The following is a 22,722-nucleotide window of genomic DNA, read 5'->3' as shown; positions in this document are numbered from 1 at the left end:
GCACATACGACGACTGGTTTGTTAGACCAGCATCGTACCTCGAAGCTAACTGAGCGGCCTATAAACTTGTGATATATTCCGTCTACTGGCTATCTATGCATTATTGTGATTGATAAATCAATGATTTACGCACATGGGAAACAATCAAACATTCTAATGAAAAGGATTCACTACAGGTTTCCGGGCATAAGGATTTGTGAGTTATATTAAAACCTGAGATGAAAACCATTCCCGATGACCCACACAAGTGAGAAAATTTCATACCTAACGAGTTCTATGAGTTTTCTATGCAATAAAAATAAAAAATTATTTATTTTCAACACGTCAGACCTAATTTTGTTTTTAATTCTCCTTGCTTGCGGATAAATGTTTTGTTCCTGTAATGTGAGCGCACACTGTTGTGTATAAAATTTTAAGTTTTCCAATTCTTGGTCTTATTCGCATAGTCCGCAATTAGACACCACATAAGCTGATATGCCGTAAAAAGGTGTGTGCTTATGACCAATTGTTTAACCATTGAGCAGCACCTACAACGCAATTTCGAGTACATTATCAATCCATTACACGGTTCGCCATAAGTGATCGTGTTTCACTTTGAGATTATTTTTGTTCTCACGAGTTCGCAACGTGTAGAATCGACCAGTCAGTGTTGCATTAGGACGAGTAAATTATTACCCATTTGCTGCATTGAAAGATTTAGAACCAATTTGATTACCTTCACATTGCCAGTTCTTTAAATTAAATGCTTCGTTGCCAAATTCTGCAAAGTAGTTGCATTTATTTTGACGGTGTTGCCACACCCTTTGAACGCAAAAATTAAAAGCAGAATGGTTTGTGAACAACCTACAGTTGTTTGTGCACCGATCAATGCGCTTTGCCTTCGATTTGAAGATCGTCTCGTTCACTAATTTATCGTCTGTTGCCGCAAAGCTGACTCATCGTAAAATGCACACAATTTTCCTTTCCTTATAGAAGAAAAATTATAAGTTCGCACTGAAAATTACTTCCCTCAATATTGAAGCTTACGAAATATAATCGAACTCAGTAAGATTTGTCCGCCCGACGTCATCCTGTTGATAAATAGTGTGTCTCTCGCCGTTACCGAATACTGGGTCTGTGAGTTTTCCTTTTTTTCGAATTTATGGAAATTGAATACACGATCGATTAAGATTAAGAAGTTATCAATATATATTGATCAAGCAGGATAATCTTAAATTCTTAAATTTATATCTTCCTATCCAAGGATGTCACTGTATAATGTTACGCATGAAATATTATTTTTTACTGATCAGAGTTTCTTTAACAAAACTATAAAAATCTGTTAATATTTTACCTCATTCTTATCTTTATTCAGCTTCAGAATTTAACGTTTCTCTTAAACATGAACCATTGAATGAAGAATAATGGTGATTCGATTGGGCTATTCAGCCACGATTTAGATTCTCGCCATAAAAACACATAAATTTGGTTCAATGATACATGATATGATCGTCCATCATTCTTATTTCCTCATTGAATATTTCAATTGGATTATTAATGTGAAGAAAATGGCCTGAATTCACTTTTTTTACGACATTTCTTTACCACAAAACTTTAACTCTCACATAGTCATATCGATAATATAAACTCATGAAAGTCACTGAATGTTACAAAAAGGTAATCAACTTCCTAAGAGGCGCTTATGTGTCTAATTGGAGTAATTGTTCATACTGATTATTGACAACCACTCTAAATGCTGATGGCGTGTCAACCAATGCATAGCATAGCACAATAGATCTAAATACTGGTCGCAGTGGTTCCCTCGCTTAAAAGCAAAAAAAGGATATGCCATATACCTAATTCGCGACTACGAAGTTGCTGATATTTGTTTGGTTTTGGTGTGAGAAAAGAAAAGAAGGAAGTATTTTTGCTTTTGTTTTCACGCAAGTTTTGACAATTCGGCACGGGATTTCGTGTAAGTGCGAACAGGTCTAAAAATCTCTTTTAGTTTCGTAGTCCCGAATAAAGGCATTGTTTCACTGTTAGGAAGATTTGTACTGTTTTATTTTTAATTAAACAGTCTGCGAAACATGTCGATTGCGTTGAACGGGAGAGGCAAAGTATAAAAACTTTTGATTTTTTTTTTGCTTGTCTATAGCTATCCCGCAGAAATGCTACACGTTGTTGGTACGACTGTACTGTATCTTGAATTTTGGTAACTCATCTGTACTTTAGCAGCACTTTCATAAGTGTTATTCAAATTCACCAAATACATAATCAATCTGACAAAATTTAGATACTTGTCTCTAAATCACCAGTAAGCACCGAAGATAACTGAACTATAAAGCAATCGGACAAACAGAAAAATAAAAAGCATTTAATATTCTTAGTGCTTTGGAGATTATATGGCGAATAACCAATAACTATTAGTTATTGGTTATAAGTAATAATGTATTATATAAGCATTAAAGTCAGTTTTCCGGATATTTTCGAATTCGTTTGCACATTCATAATCCAGAGCATGATTATTCTTCAGGAATCCAGTAATGACAAATAATTTGAATTGTAATTGTAACTAATTTGTAATTGAGCAATAATTACGGTAATCAATGAAGATGTTGGCAAGTAAAATCCACAGTGATAGAAACCCCTTGATTTTGCTATTATGGAAGTCGAGTAGCTCGACTGTGACGACCGACTCGCCAGTGACTAACATAATAGGGCCCTTATTATACCACGTCGCATGATAAGAGTTTCCATCCTACTGATTATTATAATGAATTGCATGAATTAGGGTCCGGGAGGGTATATCCAGCCTATTAAGCGATTGCTTCTATTTCTTCAGCCTAAGCCTAGTTCAAGTGGAAGAACAGGTTGCTTGGATATTCTTTTAATAAAAAACAGCAGATTACTTTCACTTTTGATAAAATAGTTAGAACATATTAATGTTGTATATTGGCAAAGTATTTGTTTAGTGAAAGGAAAGGTAAATAGGCAGAATTTAAAAGCAGGTTGAAGATACCCTCCCGTACCCTACATAAGTGTGCAGAGTTTTTCAGATAGATGAGTCGATGTGATGAGGATATCGGTGCCAATGGGGCGAAATTTGTGTTTTTCAACGTCCAGGAAAAAAACGCTCAAATGTGTAAACCGGCTTGACCAGCTTCGAGACCAATAATTGCAATGTTGGAAATCGGTGTAATGGAGACAATGCAGCAGGCACTACAACGAGATAAAAATATAATAGATTGAGCAATTGCCCCTCTTAGCAAGGCGAACTAAACACCGAATCCTTTCCATTAAACTAATTTTTGTTTGCGTGAATGTTGTCGTTTTTAATACAGCCGCCAGGTGTTAAACATTCGAGAAAAGCTTACGCAAACGAAAGTTCACACAAATACTGCGGTAATTTTGTTTCGGCATGCTTTTTAATCCTGTATTAGAATTACCCATATGATTTCTCTATTCGATTTAGTTTAGCATGTATTTGCATGTTCTTTGTAAATGAAGCCACAAATATTTCAAAATTTATTCAAATTTTTCAGATGACGAAGGTGGAAACGTAAAACCAATGTTGCTCAATTCGAAATCCAAGTCATCGCAGGACGAACTGCAAGTTCGGCTTGGGTTCTTCCTGGAGAACAATCCCCGGCGCAATATTCGAGCACCGATTCAGTCGTGCAGCTCGCTCACCTCTACAAACACCAGCCCTGTTTCAACCTTAACGGGATCGTCGGAAGCGGACGTTTCACGCAACTTACAATTGCAAGAACCAAATCACTACGCTGCTGGATGCGATTCTATCGGATCCATGATGTCCGTGTCGATTTCAGAACAGAGCAATGCTTCATCAAGTCCCTTAAGTAGGAGACATTCAGTAACCAGTATGTATCTAGAAACATTGAGGTATTAATAATTAAATCATGATAATATGAAGCTTTTCTTGCAGCGTCTCAAAATGGGGGCCATATTGATGATCTTACACTTTTCAAGACCCGGAAAACTGCTGCCCGACGTTCAGCCCGATCTGGTCAGATCAAAGGGCCTATTGATCCGAAAATTCGCTTCGCCCAGTACCGCCAACAGCAGCAACTAACACTCAAACCTCTTTTCTTTGAAGTCCCCACACAGGAACCTGATCCTCTATTTGTCGGTCGTCACTGGTTGGTGCGAGAATTGGCAAATGCCATTCAATCGACTGATTCGCCAGGAATTTTGCTGAGTGGTAATTTGGGAACTGGTAAAACTGCTCTGCTGCTTCAGTTGGTAGAGTACTCCTGCTTTGGAAGACGAAAAGAAATGCCCATACAGGAAAACGATGGCATCTACTGTCAGATCAACGTAGCACACGATCGATTGCGTAGCCTTGCTTCGCACGTAGTTGCTTATCACTTCTGTCAAGCAGACAATAATGCAACTTGTCTTATACCAGATTTCATCCACTCGTTAGCCGCCCAACTTTGCCAAGCTCCTCAACTGGCTGCTTACCATGAATTTTTACTTGGAGAACAGGCCCTTCAGAACGTTCTTAGTGTTAAGGAGTGTATTGCTGATCCGGAGCGGGCGATGATAATGGGTATTTTAGAACCTCTATCGGCCCTACGACGAGTGGGGAAAATTTCCCCGAAAAACTGCGTCATCCTAATTGATGCCTTATGTGAAGCTGAATACCACCGGCCAGATCATGGCGACACCATTGCATCTTTTCTACAGAAAATGACCGAACATTTCCCTTCATGGCTCAAGGTGATCGCTACTATAAGAACACAGATGTTGGAGTTCACCAGAGGTCTGGCGTACACAAAAATGACACTCGATAATTGGAACAGCAACGAAAGTCTACAGAAGGACATACTCGAGTACATCACATTCCGCATCAATCAGAGCTCCAGTATTCAGCATAACATTGCCGGAGGAAAGGAGATCATCAATACTAGTTTGCATTTCAAATTCGCTCATCATTTGCTCACGTTAACAAAAGGTTCCTTCCTATACGCCAAACTCACGTTAGATCTAATCGAGCGTGGTAATTTGGTTATTAAGTCGAGCAGTTTTAAGGTGCTTCCAGTTTCTTTAGCGCAAATATTTCTTCTTAATTTCAATCTTCGGTTCCCAACGTCGACGGCGTATGATAGGATTTCCAGCATTCTAAGTGTATGCCTAGCGGCTCTGTACCCTTTAACATTGACGGAAATTTTCTATTCGGTGAATGCATTGATCGTGGAGGGTGAAGGCGGTGAACTCATTGATTGGGACGAGTTTTTGTGTCGATTTAAGACACTCACCGGATTTCTAATAAAGCGAATAGACAAAACGTTTATGTTCTTCCACCCATCATTCAGGGAATGGTTGATAAGACGTGATGATGGGGAAAGCACAAAATTTCTCTGCGATCTCCGAAACGGCCACGCTGGCATTGCACTACGCCTGTCTCGTTTACAAGTTCCTCTTGATGCAGAACAAACTCTTGAGCTCGGTCACCATATTCTAAAAGCTCACCTCTATCGTGCGGCACCACAACATCAATCCCCAAGGGATCTACAATCATTCTGGGTTGCTTCAGTAACTTCCTGTGTGTCGTCTGCACTGTGCACCTTAAGAAATCTCTACAATCCTAACATTAAGGTATCACGCCTGCTAATGCTGGCTGGAGCATCACCAGATCACGTCACTAGTTTCCTAGGAAATGCAACGGCACTCTGTATAGCTTCTCACGAAGGAATAGTACCAATGGTAAACCTTCTATTAGAGTTTGGAGCTAATGTTGAAAAAACCAATAGTCAAGGATGCACTCCATTGATATTAGCTTCGGCCAAAGGCCATTGCGATGTGGTGCGACAATTGGTGGCTGCTGGTAGCGCTTTAGGGCAAACCGATACCTCTCAACGATGCGCCTTAGTACACGCAGCTATAACTGGAAAGCTCAAAATAGTAAAATACCTAGTAGCATGTGACTGGAATGTAAGGCCCAGTAGTAATGATGTTACGTTGGAACAAGCAGCACAACAGTCTCTAATAGCTGCGTCTGGACAAGGTAACACGGAAATCGTCGAAGATTTCCTCGATATGGGCGAAGTACAAGTGAATCGATTGGATATTATAACAGGCGAAACGGCCTTGACGACGGCGTGCTTAAATGGACACACAGAAACAGTAACTATTCTGCTTAGTCGAGGTGCTACCACAGATATCAGAAACAGAAAGGATCAGTCACCGTTGCTGATAGCGGTTAAGGAAGGACATTGGGCAATCGTGGAGCGACTGCTACAAAATCAAACCGACGTTGAACAGACAGATTGCAACGGAAAGACAGCGTTGATGGTTGCAGCAGAGGAAGGACACGTAGGAATTATAGAGTTGTTACTCAATAGAGGTACTTTGAATCGATATTGAATTTGCAGATTATTAACACAATGATTCTTTCAGGAGCATCACTAACTAGTCTCGATAAGGATGGTTTGAGTGCTCTTAGTTGGGCATGCTTACGCGGAAAACAGCAGGCCGCCAAATGTCTTTTGGAGAGAAATGCTGATAAACAACATGCCGACAGTACCGGTAGAACGCCACTTGATCTCGCGGCTTATCAGGGATCGGCGGCGTTGGTACAAATGTTACTTGATCATGGAGCACAGATAGAACACGTAGACGTGAATGGGATGCGCCCATTAGATCGTGCGATAGCTTGCCGTAATGTTCAAGTTGTGCAAGTCTTCCTGAAACGTGGAGCCAAATTAGGTCCAGCAACATGGGCCATGGCTAATGGCAAATCTGAAATTATGTAAGTATTAACTCCCAAATAAGCTTGCTTTTTGTTCCTCGTAGGTATATATTGATAATTCCAATTGAAAACAAAATTGAACATTTATAATAATGTCAGGCTTTCAACCATTTCTTTTGTTATAGGCTAATATTACTAAATAAACTACTTGAAGATGGTAATACTTTGTATCGTAAAAACCGTCTGCAAGAGGCATCTCACCGCTATCAGTATGCTCTGAAGAAAATACCCACAATCCCAGTTACTCACACCAGCAGCAACAATGTAAATGCAATGGAGTCTGATACGAACAACAATGCAGCTAATAGTGCCACATTCAAACAACTCAAATTCAACTTCTTACTCAATCTTTCGAGGTGTAAGAGAAAGATGAATGTAAGTTTACTCACTTCCTGGTGCATTGATGTAACGTAACACTCTGTATTCACTATTTATCTTGCAGGATGCAGTTGAAGCTATCGAACTCGCTACACAAGCAGTCGATATCAAACCGAACGCTTACGATGGTTACTATGCTAGGTCAAAGGCCCTAATGGAATGCGGAAATTTTTCAGAAGCGCTGAAGGATGCTGGAGTCGCATTGACCAAATGCCATTCCGCATCATTAGATATTCGTGAAACACTCACTCGCCTACATAGTGATCTGCAGAAACGCCACATTAATGCAATGTCTCAAACAAACAATGCAGTTCTTTTGGCCATAGATGGTGCCGGAAGTAGTACAAGATCTAGTTCAGTTCACAGTAGCCGTTCAATTGGAGAATCTGTGGATGAAATTACGGATCTATAAACAGTACTTGCCACCTTTTTGGATAATGAATTTTTGTTAGTAGTTATAGGAAAGTAAAACAAGAATACGAAAAACCGAAAAAAGACTAAAGAAAATTATCATTCGCAATGCAATAAGCGCCTTAATCAGCTTCCTTCGTAGTATAACAAAATAGTTGAACTAATTATCAACTTTCACGTCTACTTGAATGCACTGAAAGTGCACAACATACTATTGAAACGAATAATTCCTTAGAATGAAAAAATAGTGTGGAACATATTAGGAATAGCAATATTTAAAACATCAGATCCTTACTTAAATTATAACTTAAATTATTCCAATATAGGTTGGTGCATTTTCGGAATGTAACAAGTTTTGTAAGAAAAACTAGTGCTGTAAATAAGATATGAATCAATTAATTTCGTAGAATGCCCTCTAGATACTATTTATCAGGTATGATTACAATATTCAATTTTTGGTTTCAAATATACTTAGCGTTGAGATAAATTATTTTACGAGTATATGTAGCTGACATGTTTTAACTTTATACAATTGAAAACCGTTTGAAATAATAAAAAAAATCAATGTGAAAATATCTCATTTGGTTTGGACATTTGCGTTATATTCAAACTCCGTAGATAATAATAATCTCTTCCTACAGGTATTGCACAGATACATCAAATCCTGTTTTCAAATGGGCCACTATTTTTTACCGCTTATTCAAAAGGTTGAACCATCCTGTAAAACTAGGAAAATTCAGCGATGAACGAGAATGCAAAATTCTTATGCTGTGAGTTGTAGTATACTAGGTTGTGCGCCACTTAAAATCGGTGCCTTAAGACGAACTAATATTGCAAGGAAGACCCTTCTCATCCTTTTAAAACTTCTGTTAATACTTAAATACATTGGTGCAACTAGCGGGAGGGGGCTAGGGAGGGCTAAACCTACTGGAAAGTCGGTCGGTAGTACCGACATTTCTGGTTCCGATACCCTAATTCTAATCGATGCTCTGGACTGTTCTTCTTGATTTAGAAAAAGTATTCTACCGAGTAAACAACGAAAACATTTGGGACGCACTAAGACGTAGAGTAGTTCCTGATAAGCTAGTCTATCTCTTCGACGTTCAGTATGAGGCGTTTCTGTGCTCCTGTTGCACGACGGCTTCCTGGTGGACGCAATACGGCTTACTGCAGGAATGATCCACGGTTACATATTGTAACCGCTACCGTTCCTCGTCATTATGAACGTTATCGACTTGTTTCGAACGAGTTTTTCCCATTTGATTTTGCTGACGGAATGCAGAATACCATCCGCTTTCGTTCGAAAAACCAATCCGTTTGAAATAAATAATAAGGGTGTTTAATTGGATTACCTTGGAACCCTTTGACGATGAAACATGTGATAAAGCCTCGACCTGGCCAATGACATTCTTGACCCCAACGGTAATTTGATATGTAGCGTAAGCTTAATGATCTCTGCGATACACTAATCTGATACTCAATAATCCGACGACTCGATATTCCGGTAGGTAGAGGTGGATCGGACATATTTGGAGGAGAGGAGCGTACGAAATCTGCAAGAAGGCATTCAACTGGAATCCGCAGGAAGAGCGCAGCAGAGTCAGGCCTAGCAACATAAGCCTAGCTCACTATATTGAGCCCATTAATGTGAGCCACTCCTGGCGACCGTTGAAAGCCATGGAAGATGATCGTCGACACCTGACCTGAATTTATCACTTTGTTCTGCCGAACCGTCAGAAATATATACATACCGAACGAAACGTGAGACCTTGTTTTTGAAAACTCATAACTTTTAAATCACCCGACCCGATTTTAATAATTTTGATAGCAAACAAAAGGTACGATAATGAGCTTTTAAAGAATATTATAACCTAAATGAGTTGATTGCTATTTTCGGGTTACCGTCATCCGGGGATACTTGCAACACTTTTGAACTTTGACTTGGTATAACTTTCGTAGTGTACCGTTTAGGTCAAAGTGTAAGTAGCCAAAACTTGTATAGTGGTCAGTACTTTTGATTTATGATTATAAGAAAAATATCAATTAAATGAATCTGTAGAATGAAACGAAAATAATGGTGTTGCAAGTTACCTAGCAAACGCGGTTACGTGCAACACTTTTCCGATTTTGCGTTTCTTATGATTTTAAATATGATTTCAAACCGCAAATGACTATTTTTTAGATATTTTGAGTGTATTTGTAGTAAACCAAGAGATACTGGAGGCATGTTTTGTATCCCAATTTCGTCTAACGCTTTTTTAAAGATATTCGGCGAAAATGCAGCATGTCAGCAAACTCCAAATTCCCGTTTCAAGGCACGTGGAATTTTTAACAATTTTAATTTTTATTGAGACGGCAGTAAACAAAATAACATCGTACAGATGCAAACTTACTTTGTACATACTGTCTATAACGATAACTATATCTATTTTACAAATGCTGCAAGCCGCGCCTTATTGGAAGTAACAACGCGAATTCATCATATATTTTCCAAGTTCAAAATATAAACAAAGCTCAAAGCTGCCATTTGTTAGCTTATATGATGCACTAATTGTGTACAGGAACCAAACGATAAAAAATAATTTCATGTCAATGAACTGACGCAACTTTGCACATCCATTTTTCCTACTCTGAAAGTGAAATTACTTTTCAATCGTATAAAAACAAGCAAAATAATGGGTCACACTTGACTAGACAATAGGTAAACGCCCCTTCTTTAAACCGGCATTGGCTACAAATGGTTATGTTAACAAACAAATGCGGTAGTAGTAGTTGCGGTAGTTGCAAGTAACCCCTGTGTTGCAAGTATCCCCGGTAGTAATATCACGAGATTTCTAGGATTCTATGTCTACCCATATCCTATGCTACTACTAATTGACTACACGCTAGAATACACGCTACACATCTCTCCAACTACCCATGTCGTCACATTCGGCAACTTAGCGCCACCTATGCTCCTTAATAAAAGCCACAGCCGCTTCCTTACATGCCATATGCCACCATTGCACAGTGGTCCAGGAGACAATTTTAGGCGGAAATTAAGGTTTCTAACCTAAAATTGAGCTTCCAGACAAAACTTGTGTTCGACAAAGTTGTTGCATGCAGAAAGGCGCTCATTTGTGTGCTATCAAATTTTAGGGTGGTTCTTATTTTCAAAAAAATCGAAAATCTAACTTTTTTATTTCGAAAAATAGAAGTAAACATTGTTCGTCAAAGTTGTAGAGCTGTTAATTTTATGCAATTTAAAAAAAAATTTTTTGTTGTATCTCTGAAATTGACTGATTTGGAGCCTTTTTCCTGAATCGATTTAGGGTGACTCTTAAAAAAACGGTTTTTTCGTTGTAACTTTTTAATAGCGAAATTCTCGCAAAAGTTGTCTTCAGATGACTTTTAGAACTCTTTAAGACAAAAATTTTGCAGCATAGAGCGTGCTTATCTATTGAGCCAATCATGAGTAATTAGCATTTTTATTTATAAAATACGCCTTTTTCAAATGTTGATATCTTTAGTGGGGGCAAACGAAAAAAATATTTTTTGATGGCATTTTAAAGAGCATACTTTGCTCTTTACTATATAAACGACTTGAAGATATGTTATTTTTTTATCTCGAATAAATTAAATTTGAAAACATCAAGTTTTACATATAATTCAACGCTTTTGAATCTATATTTGAACGCAAGTATAAGCTAGCGAGTACTAAATCGCATAAAGATGGGTTTTTTGGTTCAAACATTATTCCACTGTGACAAAAAATTACCTTTCTTCACTATTTCTTTTATTGAAAACATCGGCAATGATTCGTTTTTTAGCAACTAGTCTAGGCATCTATGTTTCGTGACTTTTTTGAACAGCGTGATTTTTTACAGAAATACCCATAAAAATTACTAAATCAAACACTTTTATTGATTTATTTATCTGCCTCAATTGTGGCCTGATTATTGTATGCGGTTGTTTATGTATTAATGTTTGAAACTATTGATTTTCAGTATTTCAATTAATTTGAGATACTGAATGCGCCTCCCTTGTACCCCCGATGTAAGACGCTGGTCCAAAAAGTCAGTCATCGTATGCTTGAATCTCAGCTGGGAAAGGTTGTTTGAGTCAATAGGATCACGAAGCTGCTCTCCGATTCCACACAACATTCGCAGTCCGCCGTAGTACGTCATGAATTTGTCATCGTTAACTGAATGATCGGCCGACCACGTGAAAATGAGCACAGTGAGTTTGTAGACTTTTTAATAAAAATAGTTCTGTGAGTAGTAAGTGGTGAGATTTTGATTCCTTGATTGAAAAGTAGACCCGGAGCCAACTCTGAGAGCCTTCGTGCTTTTCACAGCTAGCCTGAAAAGAGGTCGTGAGAGCCCAGCCCCTACGCGGTTCCCGGTAGTTCGACCAGGAACTTGGGGTGGATTCAGCAGATGCCCCTCTGGCGTCAGCAATACCAATTGGCAACAACTTTTTTGTCTCTTAAAAACGGCTGCCAACGTTTCCAGAATTGGAGTTTTCTCCTTCTAGCGAGGTTTGCTTATCCGCTAATCCCCAATTGTTCTGTAAGGCCTGAACGAATGGTTTCTCTGCGGAATTTGACATCTTTAGCACTTTTCAAGTAAATAAGCGCATAAACAACCGCATACAATAATCAGGCCACAATTGAAGCAGATAAATAAATCAATAAAAGTGTTTGATAATTCTGATAATTTTGTAATTTTTATGGGTATTTCTGTAAAAAATCATGCTGTTCAAAAAAGTCACGAAACATAGATGCCTAGACTAGTTGCCAAAAAACGAAGCATTGCCGATGTTTTCAATAAAAGAAATAGTGAAGAAAGGTAATTTTTTGTCACACTGGAATAATGTTTGAACCAAAAAACCCATCTTTATGCGATTTAGTACTCGCTAGCTCATACTTGCGTTCAAATATAGATTCAAAAGCGTTGAATTATATGTAAAACTTGATGTTTTCAAATTTAATTTATTCGAGATAAAAAAATAACATATCTTCAAGTCGTTTATATAGTAAAGAGCAAAGTATGCTCTTTAAAATGCCATCAAAAAATATTTTTTTCGTTTGCCCCCACTAAAGATATCAACATTTGAAAAAGGCGTATTTTATAAATAAAAATGCTAATTACTCATGATTGGCTCAATAGATAAGCACGCTCTATGCTGCAAAATTTTTGTCTTAAAGAGTTCTAAAAGTCATCTGAAGACAACTTTTGCGAGAATTTCGCTATTAAAAAGTTACAACGAAAAAACCGTTTTTTTAAGAGTCACCCTAAATCGATTCAGGAAAAAGGCTCCAAATCAGTCAATTTCAGAGATACAACAAAAAAATTTTTTTTAAATTACATAAAATTAACAGCTCTACAACTTTGACGAACAATGTTTACTTCTATTTTTCGAAATAAAAAAGCTAGATTTTCGATTTTTTTGAAAATAAGAACCACCCTAAAATTTGATAGCACACAAATGAGCGCCTTTCTGCATGCAACAACTTTGTCGAACACAAGTTTTGTCTGGAAGCTCAATTTTAGGCTAGAAACCTTAATTTCCGCCTAAAATTGTCTCCTGGACCACTGTGCATTGCAGTAATGTATCTGTTGGCGTTAATTTCCGAATTTTTGTGCGGAATATTAAGCAAACGAGAAAGCGACCAACATAGCTTTTGCGCCCAAGCTCCTACCTACGCCTCCACGCGGCCATACCCGGTAACACTCTATTGAGTAGCTAAGCTAGGAGGTGCGATGCCGTGTGGTTCCCAGATGCCTGATTTAATAAACTGAGATTTTGGACGGCTGAACCACAAGGACTTGGTAGCAAGTAAGCCTAATATGTTATTGTAATTATTTGTTTCATTTTAGCTCATCAAGTACCTCCTACTGTACAATGAAAACTTTTGTCGTAACAAGTTTAAATAATGCACATGAATATCAGAACGAAAAATTAAATTATTGGATATTAGATGCACTGATGGAAACTCAAATGACGCAATTATATTTCACTCGATGTTGGTGAGGTTGTCCTATTTCTGCCCATTTATACTCATTATATACTATATATACATGCTTTATTATTGAATCCTCATAATTGAGGACATGATATTGTTTACCTTGCCCAGCGCTGTTCAACCACCTATGCTCATTAAAAGCCACAGCCGCTTCTTTATCTACCATCTTTGCAGTATTGTAGCTGTTGGCGTAAATTTTCGAATATTTTGTACGGAATATTATTCAAGAGCAATATTATCGCTCAGAACTATCGAAAAACTACTTGAACTTCCGAAAAATAGAGCAGATGCGATATAATGGGGACTGGTACTCGCTCGTATTATTCCCGGTGGCATTAATTGCATATTTGTAGCGGTAGTCAACCGATTTGTCGGTATGCTCTTCAGACCGTGGTCAATTGAAATGATTCTGTAACTAAGAAGGGATGAGGTGGATCAAGAAGAACTTCACTTGGAGATATGTATATATGCCGTGTTAAGTCTTAAGTGCAAGCTGTCACTAAAGCAAGACTTAATAAGATGTTAACAAAGTTGATAATTTTGTGAAGATGGTATTGAATCGAAAAAATCCTCATACCACGGCCATATATTATGTACTACGACCATATTTTAGGAAGTGGGAATGATAGTATATTGAGGACAACCCTTCACTATCGCTTGAATCAGCTAGCCGCCCAGTTAGCTTCGAGGTACGACGCTGGTCTAACAAGCCAGTCGTCGTATGTTCGAATCTCGGCTAGGCGGTGCTTGCTAGTTAGAGTCAGTAGGATTGTTGCACTGGCCCCGTAATTTTCCTGTATTCTAACAGCCGGCTGCGAAGTTTGTCGATAAAGAAGGGTAATGTCTAAAGACGGTATAAACCCATGGCTTTTGAATCAGCCAGAGAATCGAATACCTGTTTTTACTTGAAGTGCTATACTCTAAAAAGATTTAGTTAGAAATGGAATTCCAGTTGAAGTCTGCCAGGATTGGGCAATGGACAGAGCAAAATATATATCGAGGCTATAAAGCTTTTCGAGAGATCCACTAAGTCCGACCGCGACGACAGCAGCAAGAATGGAGAGGAGCAGGCCGCCGGTGAGTTGCCACCGTCCGACTTGATGCACTTTCCGACAGAGGCTCATCAGCATTAGGAGGGCCCTTGGGAGACAAACAGCGTCATTCATGATCATTTTATGTTGTTAGTTGAATACCGTTAACGCGGTTAGTCACAAGACAGGCAAATCATTCTAATAAAGGAAGTAAATAAGAAAATAATAATTATAATTAATTACATCCAAAACAATACAATATTAGTAATAATAGTAATAACATAGGAAACTGACACAGGAAACACAGCTACTGACTATAACTTCCTGCCCATTAATAATTGTAATTTGGCAGCATAGGTATAAGAAGAAATTCCGACTCATCATAGAACACTCAAACATATATTCATTCGTACCTATACACCCATGCACACTCATACATGCATACACATGTATACATGTACGTGTGTGTATATTTTTCAGTGCTGTGCTGTCCATAATCGCATAACAGCCACAAATTCTATGGCAATCTCATAGAAAATGTCTCGATTACGCAAATAAAGACATCACATCATTTTTGAACACTCGTTCGTTCTAACTAGCGATAAATTTTAATTTTCATGAGTAAATCAAAATCTCATGAATGGTGGGTAGGATTTGGTTTCAGTTTTCTAAAGAAATTTCTGTGCATACCAGCAATTCATCTAGGGAACTGAGTAAGCCCTCCCGGTGCTTCGGCCCAAACGGATTGAATTTAAAATCAAATCCGTTCGATTTCGCTCCATTCCGCTTTTCGAGACACATGCTACACATAAAGCTAAATTATGCAATACTATACTACATACTACACATATATCTAACTTAAACTATATTACATTCTACATGCGGAATTAAGTTTAGGAGTCTGCCGAAGTGCGCGACAAACCACCTACCCATGGGAGGGACAACCTCAAGATCGACATATTGTTGCATATTTACCCATGCTTTCTTCATTTCTTCAACTGTTTTGACTATTTTAGGACGTTTTAGAAGATTCTGCTTCATAATATCCCAGAAATTATCGATTGGCCGCAGCTCCGGTGTATTTGGGGCGTTAAGATCTTTTAGCACGAAATCGACATTATTTGCCTTATACCACTCCAGCACGCCCTTTGCGTAATGACATTAAGCCAAATCCGGCCAGAAGATCGTAGGACAATTGTCAGACTTCAGAAGATGAAGAAGTCCCTTTTGGTGATATTCTTTCAAATAAACTTGTCTATTCATGATATCTATGGTCACGAAAGGTGTATTCCGCTTTTCGCATAAACATATTGCTGGACAAATCAAGAATTTCTTGGCTAACTTTGACATCTTCTAGTTTTAGAGGTTCTGTGGAACATGAAATTTATCCTAGGCAGTGAAATACTGGTTCCCCGGAATCTGGGTTGAAGTCAGCTTTTACGTAGGTTTCATCACCCATAAGCAGCAATGTGGTTTCGTCAGCTTTTGATCGAATAATTTCCGGGCACGACTCTTCACGATCATATTCTGTTGGGGTCTTCTGAACCTTAAATATACGTAATATATAGCTTGAGTTTTGGCGTTCTATACGAAACTTGCTCAGATTCAGTTTTTTGCCACTTCTTGAACGGAGTTTAGTTTTCCGTCAAAGGCCCCAACAACGCTGGCGTGATCCTTAACGGTATACGGACGAGTGTTTTCTCTACAACCTGGCTTACGATCGACATCCAGACGTTCTTCGAACCGTTTTATGACACAAGAAACCGTAGAATTCGAGATGAAATGCACTTTGATCTTTCCCAAGGCAAAATTTCAATAAATTTTACCCCATGGTTCAAAAGTTAGAGCAATTTGAGTGTGTTGTAATTTTACCGTGGACACCCTTTATTAATAGTGGGCCCTATTTTCACAGTCACCTCACCTAAATTTTTAAGTGAGAGCACAATTTGCGATTCTCAGTCACCTAGATGACTCCGCTTTGAGCCATGTGCAAGAGCTACCTAAACTAGCCCACAAAAAATGGGCATAGTTTGAATCACCGTTCAATATTTCAAGTGTTTACTCTGAGTGATCAGCAGATTTTCTTCGTCATAGTCAAAGCATGTAGGAAAACCAAAAGGACATTTATTTTTTGATAAGTGGTTTTTTACATTATTTTTCTGTCGGCAACGAAAAGCCATTCCATAAATATTTATGTCAGGTAATAATTTGAATGTAATTCGCATCAATGTTAATTCTAATCTCGGGTAATTTTTCAAATAGACCTAAGTGATAATGATAATGAGAGATGCTATTCGTTTGTCCTGTCTTCCGCTTTTCAAAACTACCCGAGTAATGGTGTTTTTTCGTCGGGAAAGCCGCCACAGTCGAACCCGTGCAGCTCTTTCGGAAAATACTAATTAAAGTAACGATTCTTTGCAAATTGCAAATTATTTTTAAAGTTTTTGTCAAACCCCCCCCCCCCCTTGTAAATTGGCTTGAAAAATCGGGGGACAAAACAATAATTTGTAGGATGAGTTGAATTTTTTTTATAAAATAAATTGTCTGTGGGCTCTACAACCTAAAAAAAAACTCGAAAAATGAGTGTACGAGTTGAGTTAATAAAATAGAAATAGAAATGGAAATTCCAATAGTGGAATTTCCGAAAATCGACAAAAAAAATTTTCTTTCGTTTTTGTCTTTTTTCATAGTTTTGCATGGAAAATAATAAAAGCAGGAATAAATTTGGTTTCATTCTGTTCTGTTCTGTTCTGTTTGCAGCACAAGGTGGGGCAGTTAGAGCCAAGTCTGTCCAGGGCTGAGATAAGGTGGTTGTGATAATGTTAAAAGAATCCGTGCGGATTACGCTAGCTCCATAATGTATTGGTGATTATGGATTAATGGGCGGAAGAAGAGTGACAGAACTTGGCTTGATATAATTGTGTGCTTGGTCAATATAGCATAAGATGGCTTGTACTTATCTTGTTTTCTCCTTCCTTTATTTGTTTCCTCGTCTTGTTCGTAGTCAATCTTAATTAAACCTGAAGCAGGCTCCACGCCGGCCGTCCTCTCCATCGTTGTCACCAGTGTGGTCATCTGTGGCTGGTCTCTTGCCTCCCCTCACGGCAACATTATTGTTGCCGTGAGAAGAAGCGATAGAGATCAGGCAGAAAAGAAAAGAAAAGAAAAGAAAAGAGGAATTTTTTTTAGTCAACATGTTGATTGCAATTTTCAAGTTAGTAATATCACGAGAATTCTATGTCTGTCCATCACCTATGCTACTACCGACTAACTACTCGCTAGGCTGGACGCTACTCATCTCCCAAATACCCATGTCATCACGATTGACCCAGCGCTGTTCTACAACCTATGCTCATTAAAAGCCACAGCCGCCTCTTTATCTACCATCTTTGCAGTATTGTAGCTGATGGCGTAAATTTTCGAATATTTTGTGCGGAATATTATTCAAGAGCAATATTATCGCTCAGAACTATCGAAAAACTACTTGAACTTCCGAAAAATAGAGCAGATGCGATATAATGGGGACTGGTTCTCGCTCGTATTATTCCCGGTGGCATTAATTGCATATTTGTAGCGGTAGTCAACCGATTTGTCGGTATGCTCTTCAGACCGTGGTCAATTGAAATGATTCTGTAACTAAGAAGGGATGAGGTGGATCAAAAAGAACTTCACTTGGAGATATGTATATATGCCGTGTTAGGTCTTAAGTGCAAGCTGTCACTAAAGCAAGACTTAATAAGATGTTAACGACGTTGATAATTCTGTGAGGATGGTATTGAATCGAAAAATAAATCCTCATACCACGGCCATATATTATGTACTATGACCCCATTTTAGGAAGTGGAAATGATTGAGGACAGCCCTTCGCTATCGCTTGAATCAGCCAGAGAATCGAATACCTGTTTTTACTTGAAGAAGTTTTAACTCTAAAAAGATTTAGTTAGAAATGGAATTTCAGTTGAAGTCTGCCAGCATTGGGCAATGGACAGAACAAGATATATATCGAGGCTATAAATCTTTTCGAGTGATCCACTAAGTCCGACCGCGACGACAGCCGCAAGAATGGAGAGGAGCAGGCCGCCGGTGAGTTGCCACCGTTCGACTTGATGGACTCTCCGACAGAGGCTCATCAGCATTAGAAAGGCCCTTGGGAGACAAACAGCGTCATACATGATCATTTTATGTTGTTAGTTGAATACCGTTAACGCGGTTAGTCACAAGACATGCAAATCATTCTAATAAAGGAGGGAAATAAGAAAAAAAGAAAAAAAAAAAGAAAAAAAAAGAAAAAAAAAAAGAAAAAAAAAAAGAAAAAAAAAATTATAATTACATCCCAAACAATACAATAGAGGTGACAGTAACAGCAACGATAGCAATATTAGTAATAATAGTAATAGCATAGGAAACTGATACAGGAAACACAGCTACTGACTATAACTTCCTGCCCATTAATAATTGTAATTTGGCAGCATAGGTATAAGAAGAATTTCCGACTCATCATAGAACACTCAAACATATATTCATTCGTACCTATACACCCATGCACACTCATACATGCATACACATGTATACATGTACGTGTGTGTATATTTTTCAGTGCTGTGCTGTCCATAATCGCATAACAGCCACAAATTCTATGGCAATCTCATAGAAAATGTCTCGATTACGCAAATAAAGACATCACATCATTTTTGAACACTCGTTCGTTCTAACTAGCGATACATTTTAATTTTCATGAGTAAGTCAAAATCTCATGAATGGTGGGTAGGATTTGGTTTCAGTTTTCTAGAGAAATTTCTGTGCATACCAGCAATTCATCTAGGGAACCGAGTAAGCCCTCCCGGTGCTTCGGCCCAAACGGATTGAATTTAAAATCAAATCCGTTCGATTTCGCTCCATTCCGCTTTACGAGACACATGCTACACATAAAGCTAAATTATGCAATACTACATACTACACATATATCCAACTTAAACTATATTACATTCTACATGCGGAACTAAGAATTTTTAGGTCGTTTGGCCGAAGTACGCGTCAAACCACCTACCCATGGGAGGGTGGAATAAATTTGGTTTCATTCTAAAATTTTAAGTAACGATGCCCAAAATCCATTTTTTGCTCGAATAAAATATTCTCTTTGTTTTTTTGCCCCACCCTCTTCAGTGGCCCAACACCGGAGGGACTTTTTAAAATATTTGTAATGGCCTAATAACGCTTAGACATTAATAAAATAAAGCACTTAGACAATGTTTTCACGCGATAGACCTTTTATTCATGTTTTTAAATAAATAACAAACTAGATATCACATAAAAGTTAATAAAGATCCGAAGTGTCCATATCTGAAACAAAACAAAAAAAAACAATTAGATTTAATTATTATTTTTATTATTGATTGATGAAACGGCTTCATTAAAATAGAGCTGAAAATCGAAACTCATGTTGTCAAAATAAGTTGTAACGATTAATATAAGCATAGTTCTTTCATGGTTTTGTACGGGGTCAAAATACTTACTTTATAGAATGTGAAGAGACGCATTTGGTATAACCCGCCGACATTAATTGTTTTCATGGTGTATGCTGCTTTCTGAAAGTGAAAAACATAAAATTGTTCTGTAAATAGGGATACTAAAATTACCGGCAATCGTCAATTTCTCAATCGATCAGTAAAATTTTAATGCGTAGGAATTATAGGAATTATAGGCTCTTTAAAAACAATACAATTTTGTGACAACTGGATCTTCCGAGTTATAATTATCATAGAGAAAACAATTAACTTGATCACGTCCAAACAAGTGTTTCGACGTGAAAACATAGATATAAAACTAAAAAACTCTCAATTATTTTATTTTTAAAATTACAAGTTTTTGCTGTAACGCAAAAGCACATAACGTTACTTTTCGAGTTGGTTGTTAGTTTTTGTTCTAATGGAAAGATATGTTTTAACGTGGTATCGTGTTTAGATTAAGTGCGGTTTTTAAAAATGATTAGGTACCTTTTTAAATTCACGAAACACGAACTGCAAAAGCGTCATCAGCGTCAATCATCTTGATAGTTCGTCGCGTTTCTGGAAATGTAAAACATACGGTAACCCTGTTAATAAAATCTACTGAAATGAGGACATTGATAAATATCTCCATCAGGAATCAGTGGAAAATTAATGCGTAGGAATTATAGGAACAAATTTTCTTCATGTTTCTATCAAAGCGAGCTGAGTTGGTAATCATCACATAATAAAAAGTAACTAATAAAATGGCATATTTGTGAAAACTTACCGCATATAGGAGATACAGAGAACATTAATAGATCACGACCTATCAAAGAAATACAAACGTTGTTAGAATGGAATGGGAACAATATATAGTATGTGAGTAATTTGAACTAAAGCAATTCAGCCGCCAGAATAATCTTTACCCGAATCAGGAACATCCTATTTCTGTAGAAAACAAAAATGTTGGATGTCGTTTGATTTGGGTTAAGTCTCGTCATCGGTCTCATCAGGAAATAAGTTTTGCTACGTTTAGCAGATCACTTTACTTTGCTACTTTAAACATGTTAAAATTAGAATCTTTACTACAAAGACGAACTGACCGTAGGGCCTTGCCATTAAAATCTTTATGTAAACTATTTACCTTATAAAGTGAGCAACATTCCTCAAGACTTGTTCGGCGTCATATGTTCCAGGTATGTAAGTTTTCTGGAAATGTGAAACAAACAATAACCTTGTTAATAGGCATATCGAATTTATAGGATTGCATAAATTTCTGCATCGGAACTCAGTAAAATTTTAATGCGTAGGAATTATAGGAACAAGTTTTCTTCATGTTTCTATCATAGCGAGCTGAGTTGGTAATCATCATGTAATCATAATTGAAAAAACGCGACAAGATGTTTGCGGAAACTTACCGTATATCCAGAGAGCAGGGCCAATTATACAGAGGCGATCTACAAAGAAAAAAAGAGGCTATAAAATCTATTTAGCAATAGCATTTCATGTTGGAAACACGGAATGAAACAATTCAGTTGCCATTATAATCTTTACCCGAATCGGTAACATCATGCTTTTGTAAAATACAAAAACGTTTGACATCGTTTGATTTGGATTAAGTCTCGTCATCGGTATCATCATTTAAAGTGCTTTATTCCGCTTAACAGATTTTGATTTTCTTTTTTAAATATAGTGCTTAAAAATGTTTACCTTATTAAAAGTATAACAAACGTAGTAAAATCATCGTTCGTTAGTAGCCATCAATCAATCGATAGTTTCTGGAAATATATAAAGAGAACAATCGTTTTAATAAACCGCTGAAAACTATGTAAATCAAACAATTTCGAAAAACGGTTCAGTAAAATTCTAATGCGTAGGAATTATAGGAACAAGTTTTCTTCATGTTTCTATCATAGCGAGCTGAGTTGGGATTCATCATATTATTCTAACAGTTGACAAGATATTTTCTTAAATAGGTATCTACCTTATCTGTGAATCAAACGATTTGGTTTTGCCCAGCTCTCTTTATCGGCAGGAGTATTTTAAATCTGTTTTATTGTGCTCATCTCTCTCTCTCTCTGACTATTGTAATATAGATGATCCTCAACTATGGGTAATCTGTAAATATTGTAGAGTAAATAAAATTTATAGTAAGACTATACAATACCATATAACAATAATGTAGTTTCTACTAAATTCACAAAAATACTATCAAGAAAATCATCTTACCTGGACTGGATATATGATTTGACAAGTCCATCTGAGCTGATAGATTCCAAGCTGAGGAATAGCTTATTTTCTGCATGATGAAACCTGTAATTGAGATCTTCTTTACTTTGGAGATTTTGATAAGAATTTAGTTACAGTATTTATCATCGTCAATCAGTCGATATCGCGTGTCTCATTCATAATTGTTTTGATTCAGAGACGAGAAATAACTAATTTGAGATTGATTCATCATTGAATACTTTAATTAAGTAAAAGTATATAAAATAATTGAAATAATTACCTTTTTTCCAGAGACATCATTTTACATCCGTTTTTTTCTATCTGTAATTGAAATACAATTAAAACGAGTAAATTATGTATGAAATCATACGATACTTACCATGAACAACACAACCGAGACAATATAAAAGGACAGTTTCAAAA

The 22,722-nt window shown here is 37.3% G+C and overlaps 1 protein-coding gene and 1 long non-coding RNA gene across 3 annotated transcripts in view; one reads left to right on the top strand and one right to left on the bottom strand.

The window, feature by feature from the left end:
* Positions 1-8,020, top strand: part of LOC128741887 (protein TANC2) — a 117,619-nt gene extending 109,599 nt beyond the window's left edge. For both annotated transcript variants that reach the window (XM_053837989.1, XM_053837990.1), the window contains exons 6-10: positions 3,525-3,863; positions 3,929-6,352; positions 6,406-6,757; positions 6,883-7,132; positions 7,200-8,020. In XM_053837989.1, coding sequence (XP_053693964.1) covers positions 3,525-3,863; positions 3,929-6,352; positions 6,406-6,757; positions 6,883-7,132; positions 7,200-7,547 — 3,713 coding nt within the window. In that variant the 3' untranslated portion in view covers positions 7,548-8,020. The remainder of the gene's footprint in view (positions 1-3,524; positions 3,864-3,928; positions 6,353-6,405; positions 6,758-6,882; positions 7,133-7,199) is intronic.
* An 11,817-nt stretch (positions 8,021-19,837) lies between these two features.
* Positions 19,838-22,488, bottom strand: LOC128744374 (uncharacterized). Its single transcript, XR_008412386.1, has 9 exons — positions 22,300-22,488; positions 22,055-22,188; positions 21,781-21,848; positions 21,489-21,527; positions 21,215-21,279; positions 20,858-20,896; positions 20,578-20,649; positions 20,098-20,169; positions 19,838-19,924 (listed from the first exon to the last, which is right to left on the bottom strand). It is a non-coding gene; the product is annotated as an uncharacterized LOC128744374 (long non-coding RNA).
* Between the last annotated feature and the right edge of the window lie 234 nt (positions 22,489-22,722).

Source organism: Sabethes cyaneus, chromosome 3, assembly GCF_943734655.1.
Source record: "Sabethes cyaneus chromosome 3, idSabCyanKW18_F2, whole genome shotgun sequence".
In the NCBI taxonomy this organism is placed as follows: Eukaryota; Metazoa; Arthropoda; class Insecta; order Diptera; family Culicidae; genus Sabethes; species Sabethes cyaneus.
Note: the sequence above shows the minus strand (reverse complement) of the source record. Positions and strands in the feature narration are given on the sequence as shown.